The 6,900-nt window shown below is 38.8% G+C and overlaps 1 protein-coding gene across 1 annotated transcript; it reads right to left on the reverse strand.

The window, feature by feature from the left end:
• Positions 1 to 6,268, reverse strand: LOC115918728 (centrocin 1-like). Its single transcript, XM_030988211.1, has 5 exons — positions 6,210 to 6,268; positions 4,879 to 4,989; positions 3,230 to 3,424; positions 1,302 to 1,407; positions 1 to 469 (listed from the first exon to the last, which is right to left on the reverse strand). Exons 2-4 carry the CDS (start codon positions 4,970 to 4,972, stop codon positions 1,307 to 1,309), a joined length of 390 nt encoding a protein of 129 aa, XP_030844071.1. The 5' UTR covers positions 4,973 to 4,989; positions 6,210 to 6,268; the 3' UTR covers positions 1 to 469; positions 1,302 to 1,306.
• Between the last annotated feature and the right edge of the window lie 632 nt (positions 6,269 to 6,900).

Below are 6,900 nucleotides of genomic sequence, written 5' to 3' on the forward strand. Positions count from 1 at the left end.
TATGGTTTGCAAGTTCATGTGATTTTATTATCAGCATTATTACCAATACTAATAGTTATTCCCCGTATACCATGCTTACAATGTTTTGTTTTTGGTACTTTTCTTTAGGAAAAAAAAGAGCAAAACAGAGAGAACATTTTTAATTGAAGCTTTTGATGAAAAGATGTAGTATTATGCTAGATTTTAAGGTTGGTGTACTTTTAAGCCTACATAATATTTGTAAACACCTTGGAAATATGTATAATGAATGGATACATGGAAGTAAAGGCAAAATATGTATTAATAATGAAAAACACTCATAGGGAAAACAAGGTTTAAGGATTTTAACAATTCAGGAGTGATAAAGAAGATTCTAATTATAAGGAATTTGCAAAAACATGATGGAGTTAAAAATTTCTTGCTTTTATTTCATTGTTTCTCGAGGAAGAATCGACATCAAGCGTTCCAAATGTTGTATCACGATCCCTTCCTATGTGAGAAATAAAAGAAGACAATGTCTTTTGTTTAAAACATAATGAGGAGTTGTGGAGAAAAGGAATCAGAGAAAGACGGGAGAAAGGAGGAGAAAGGGAGACAGAGAAAAGGGGAGAGAGAGAGAGGGGAGAGAAAGGCCGAGAGACATATATAAAGGGGGAGAGAGCGTGGGAGAAAGGGAGACAGAAAAAGGGGAGAGAGAGGGGCAGAGGGGGGGAGGGAGACAGAGAAAGAATGGGAAAAGGGAGAGGGAAGGAGAAAAAGGGAGAGGGGCACGGTGGGAAGAAAGAAGCATATACAATGTCATGTATATTGTATTTCTTATTAGAAGATAATTCTTTTAATGACTCCATATTTATCACTATTGATCAATTGCAATCATCAACAATTCTAAAACTGAAACTGCTGGAACATCCAAACTGAGAGAAGTATCTTTTTTAATGTCAGAGTAAGAACGTAGGTATAGGCATACATTATTATATTCTCAAACATTGCTTACTTGAGACTTGACATGTATTTAAATTGTTAAAGCAAAATACATGTAAAAGGTTTATAAGTGGTGGATTGTTTATAGTTTTGATTTGCCCAGGCTTGCCACCACACCCCCCCCCCCCCTCCCCCAATGCCTAACCAGGAGGGCCCGGGTCCCCTCCCCTAGGGGAAAAAAGAAGGTAAAAACACGTAAATTTTATCGTTTTTTGGAGACGGGTCCCCTCCCCTGGTGCTCAAGGGGGGCAGGGTGCCGTTTTCGAGGGCAAAAAAAATATCAGGGCTCACCAGTATAATAATATTGTTTCATGTTAATATTGTTTTTAAAAAATACGTACCGAGTCTAACGGCCAAGGGCATGTGCACCAGCGCAGATTGCTCGAACACCCTCTTCGGTGAGATCCTCTTCTTTCATCTCTGGGATCGCAGTCAGAATTTTAACGCCTAAGATGTACATAAATTTGAAAATATTATGATGAAACGAGGAGAGGGGACTGGCTAGGAAAAATATTCACACAAAAAAAAATCATGTTTAGCGTCCCCTCGCCGCCCACTCCCTTTTTCGTTGTTGAGGCCGCCTGTTTTATTTTGTTTTGTTTGTTTTTTTAAAGAAAAAAAACGAAAAAACATACTGCTAAAAGTATGTTTTTTCGGGGAAAAAATAAACATAAAAGTTAGCGGCCATCAGAAAAAAAGCCCGACTGGATGTCTTGGAAAATGTGCCGGGCGGCTATTTTAAGAAGAAATAAAAGGGCCTTATCGTTCTTTTTAGGGGGGCCTTAAAACCCTCGCTGGAGAATCTAAGGTTGTGAGTTCAATAGCCGACAAGGCACTTACTTTATGTCCCTAAGCAATGCATTTTATTTTCATTGTTTCTCCCCATCCATGATTGAAATGGGTACGTGGTACGATGTTGTACGATGGCTGCACCAATAAACCCCTTGGGCTTTCCCAGCTGTCTCCACATTCATATGACATTTTTGTTGTTGTTGTATTCTATTTTAATTGTTGTATAAACTCGTAGTCCTACACTGTTTTGTATTTGATATGTTTTTTATAAAACTTTTATGATGAATGAAATAAACATCAATTACTTCTAAGAATGCGAGTTTTAATTTGGCTGGCTTAGGAAGGGCTCGACACTAACAGACTCCAGGACACGTGGATGTCCATAATTTAAGTCTGACCCCTGGATTAGCTCATACGCGCTTATAAAAGTGTGCCTGTCAGTGTCAGGGATATGTGTACTCCCCAGGGCAGGCGCGTACACAGGGGGAGGGATGGGTTTGGGGGTCAACCCCCCCCCCCCTTCATGTTTTTGTATGTGTGTATTTTGGAGCCACCCCCCCCCCCCCCCCCTCTGTGATTTTTTTTTTAATGAAAAAAATTATGCCAATGGCTGACCTAAAAATAGGTGACCTTACCCCCCCCCCCGAACAAAATGTCAAATTTTCAAATTTCGAGACCCCCCCCCCAAAAAAAAAGTGTCCCCTTCCCCCCCCCCCCCCCCCCCCCCCCCCGCAAATTCAGCGGCTGGCTTAGTCGTTGCGATTTTTTGGGACAAAAAAAAGGGTCCTCACGGAAAAAAAACTTAACTATTTTGGGCACATTGTTAGGAGATCTGAATGTGTTGAGAAGCAAATAATGCAAGGAGCAGTCGAAGGAAAACGGGGTAGAGGTCGCCCACCAATATCTTGGACTGGTCTGGACAAGGAATGAAAGGTGCAACACATTAATGGCAGGTGAAGAGTTGCATGGCGTGCTCTCGTGAAGACCACAGCAGCGCTTTACAGCGCCACCTGAAGTTGATGATGATGATGACATACAATGTGACAGTTATCTTTAACAACAAATTTCCTTGTTTCCGTCTAATGAATTTAGGGCCCCATCTTACAAAGAGTTGCAATCTTGCGATAGATTCAAATCAATCGCAAGTCCTCCAATCAATCGCAAGTTTGCAGTCTCCTATCTCTTATGTACATAGTTGCGATTGATATCAACTCTTTATAAGACCGGGCCCTGTGCTTTAAAATATTGGATATGTTTGATTATACATTAAACTTGGTCCAAACGTTTGAATTATTTCCAGTAATAATAATGATGATGAAAAAATGATAGTATCATCATTATTGATGATCAATGATGATGATGATAATGCTAATATTGATTATTATTTACGAAATATTATTATTAATTACCATCATCATTGCCATTATTGTAAGTGTTATTATTCTCTTTTCATAAGTATATTTCTGTGGCTACTTACGAGCTTCTTCTGGAGAAAGACCAAGCCCCGAGCACACTCGCTGTCCAGCGTGGATGCCTGCCTTAACTGCATGACTGACGTCATGAGCCGCGTGGCTAACTGCATGAGTGACGTGATGAAACGCGTGCTTGAACCAGCCTTGCAAGGCTACAGCATCAGGAGATGCAACCTCCTCTGAGAGCATCAGATTCAGCACTGCATGGTTGCCATAGAAACGAGATGTAATGAAAATAAAGCAAATATATATTGCTGTAGACACATTCGCGACCAAAAAAGTTTCGGCTGGTTAAGGCGAGTGACGCATTAAGGGAGTCAAATAGGCAAAAATGAGGGGGGGGAGGAAAGTCTGTTGTGTTTATTGAAACGCATTTAGAGTACCCTTGCCTAGACATTGTGCTGTCAATATGAATACTAGTTATTTAAAGCAATTTTGAAGGATTAATAATATCTTCTTAAAGGTACTAGGCCTATGTCCCATTTGCAATCAACATCAAATTATGAAGAACTTTGCAGGAACTATGAATATGTCACGTATGTCCAGGCGCGGATCCAGGATTTCTTAGGGGAGGGGGCCCAACTTTTTTTTTTTTTTTGCTCCCGAAAATTTGAAAAACGCGCCGGCCAAAAATTCGCTCAGTGGGGGGGGGGGGGGGGGGGGGGGGGGGTGAGCACATTTTTTTTTTTTTTTGATCCTCAAAAAATTTCAATTTGCACCCCCCCCCCCCCCTTGAGCGCCAGGGGGGGGGGGCCCAACCCCAAAAATCGTAAAAATCACGTGATTTTACATGATTTTTTTCTCAATGGGGGGGCCCGGGCCCCCCGGGCCCCCCCCCCCCCCCCCCTGGATCCGCCACTGCGTATGTCTTATCTGTGAGATGTAAACGTTAGCAGTGTCATATTATTCAAATTATGCAAGGGAACCCGTTTAATTTCTAGATTTTACTGTCGGACACTATTGAGTGACTGATTGACTTCTCTTTTTTTCTTTGGTAATAACATACATAAAATGAGCTGTAAAGGTACATGAGAATTTGTTTACATCAATAACCCACTTCTTTTAATGGCCACAATTAAACTGATTGAATCTTTGCGCAGCACAAAACGTACGTCCATACGGTAGAAGGGTCTGAAAATCAGACTATTACTAAAATGATTGCAATCACTAAAGTCGATTCGACAACTAATGCTCGTTATTTTCCCACTAAAAGAAATGTTCAAGCCCCTTTCGTTTTGAGGGAAGTTCTAAATTAATATTATCTTTCAAATGCCGTTGGAAACATTAACCTTTTCATGTTTTGGCCTGCAAATTGGACATAATACCTTAAAGAGAACATGTTTTAAAGGGGTCAACCTTGTATAGTGGGGAAATTTTCGAGAAAAAAAATTCGAAAGGGTAAGTTTTGAAGAGTGGATAAAACTTGTTTCGGGGAGGGGATGGAAAACCTGTGGTCATTAGTACCAATTATATTCTTACTGCCCCCCCCCCCCCCCCGACTAAAAGAGAATCGTACGACAATATTATGTGTAAACGAAATGTTTTAGTTTCACAGTTTTTCTGACAATAGCTATAGGGATTTTATGACAGTTTTCTTGAGAGGGCGATCACAACTTTTCAAGCATTGGCGTCCCTGGCTGACTTATATACTTACAAGTGTCCAATGCATCTTCCTCTTCAAAATTCTTTGCGCACACCATACTGGTTGCCACAATAGCACAGAGCACAAGAGCTACTTTGATCATCATCTTGACTAGTTTAGCTTCTGTTTGTTAAAAAAGGAAGAAGAACAACGGAAACGAGAATTGGGAGTTTGCTGGTTCCGTATTTCTCGAAAATGCTTGTCCTTATTATACTGCTAGTGCTAGAATATATATACGACGAATTGAATAGAATAGCATTTTTCTATTTTCAAACTCTGGAACACCGTCGGTTGGAATTTTTCCCCAAAACATGTATAACAGTACACTTAAGAAATCTCCTTTGAATGGTGAAAATGCAAATTTTGCATGAATTTTCATTTATAATAAAAGAAGCCTATCCCGTTAGATTTCTTTAGTATTGGAACTACTTCAACAGAATGTGCCAATTTACAGATTTTTTCAGACTGACATAATTATCAAACTTTAAAACGTTGTCCACCAATCAGTGTAATTCTATATCGCATGAAGGTATTTCCTTTCTAATTTGTCTTTTTCATCTAATGCAAATTTACTTAGGCCTAATATTTAACGAGTAAAATCAATCAACCAATTTCACCACAAGGTCGCTTTCCCTCCCTCGCTTAGATAACTCCTAGACTTTACCAGCTTTGGGTTTAATACCGATTCCTGGATTAAATGCGTTTTAAAAAAATTCAATACATCGCTATAATTTCTGAAGGATATGAACGAGAATTGATCTTCCAATTGTGAGTATTTTGAGCTCATAATTTTTGGATAGGAGCGGCAAAAATTTATCATTTGCCCAGGTTGCCATAAAAAAAATCCTATACTCGTGCTGCTGACTATAGAGATAAATTGAATGGGTGATGCTAACAGTTTATAAGATTGCAAATACCTTCGCAAAATCAAACTGAAAAACTATTTCAATAGACTTGTCTTTTTTTAACCGTAATCCGGATTTGATTGACTCATCCACAGGACCACATCACCTCTACATGATTGATATCTTCATATACCGAAACACGATTGTAGTCCGAAGACTAATAATATCATCATTATAATATACAATGGGAAACATAACGAATCAAGCCTAAACATTAAACATCAAAGATATAGATTAAAAGTAAATAAACCTATAAGGCAGATTGTAGAATATTATTATGCATCATATTGATGAACAATAAAAAAAAAAATTAAAAAGTCATATGCCATTTGAACGAAACAAGATTTAGAAATGGGCCAAAATACATATTATCGAAAAATCGGTTTGGAAGAAAAGTTCTGTAATTAGAAGTCTGCAAAGTAGAAAATAGATGCTTACCAATCTGGTGAGAAGGTTCTGAAGGCAGCTTGTTGCGGGTGAGATGAGCTCCTGAATTGATGACTCGAACCGATTATGGCTTCCCTTTTATGGAATTATTCCTCGCCACTTTCATCATCTTTGCGTCTTTGATCATTCTTATTCGCGTGTAATGATTGATAGGACCGATGAGGTTGGCCAGATGTTTTGATAACTGATAACTTTATTTTGATTTGAGAGACTTTTTATTCAATGAGAAATGTAATTAGAGATATATAAGGGCGCGATCTTTGTTTTGTTTTGTTCTATGTTTTTTGTTTAATGACCGAGTTTAAGGTAGGTGTAGTATATAGGTCGATGTAAAAGAAGATTCATTTAGATCATAGATTATCAAAATAATGATGGATACACTTATGACCTCGACAAAATATTGGTTTTTATTTTTGTTTAAGTTCTCCCATTACCGCAGCGCCAGTCATCCATCTACAAACAACCTGCATACGATCTTTCCTCCGACTTGGCCTGACAAAATGATCAATGCCGAAGCTTAAGCTTTGAGAATATATCCGGCTTCACATACGGCAAGACCCGGATGGGGTTTCAAACTTTTTTCTGAGCTAGAATTTCTTAAAAGCAATCCATTATTACACTTCTATAATATGTCCTTAGTCTATTGATTTGTTCTTAATAAAATAATCTATGTTGGTCGTAG

Source organism: Strongylocentrotus purpuratus, unplaced genomic scaffold, assembly GCF_000002235.5.
Source record: "Strongylocentrotus purpuratus isolate Spur 01 unplaced genomic scaffold, Spur_5.0 spur5_scaffold_17, whole genome shotgun sequence".
NCBI classification, from domain to species: domain Eukaryota; kingdom Metazoa; phylum Echinodermata; class Echinoidea; order Camarodonta; family Strongylocentrotidae; genus Strongylocentrotus; species Strongylocentrotus purpuratus.

Bases quoted from the DNA above. Each gene is read 5' to 3' on its own strand.
- LOC115918728 (XM_030988211.1), bottom strand. From the start codon at position 4,972: ATGATGATCAAAGTAGCTCTTGTGCTCTGTGCTATTGTGGCAACCAGT. The intron at 3,425-4,878 runs GTAAGTATATAA...GCAACCATGCAG, and splicing joins GGAAGATGCATTGGACACTT to TGCTGAATCTGATGCTCTCA. The intron at 1,408-3,229 runs GTAAGTAGCCAC...TGTACATCTTAG, and splicing joins TCTTTCTCCAGAAGAAGCTC to GCGTTAAAATTCTGACTGCG.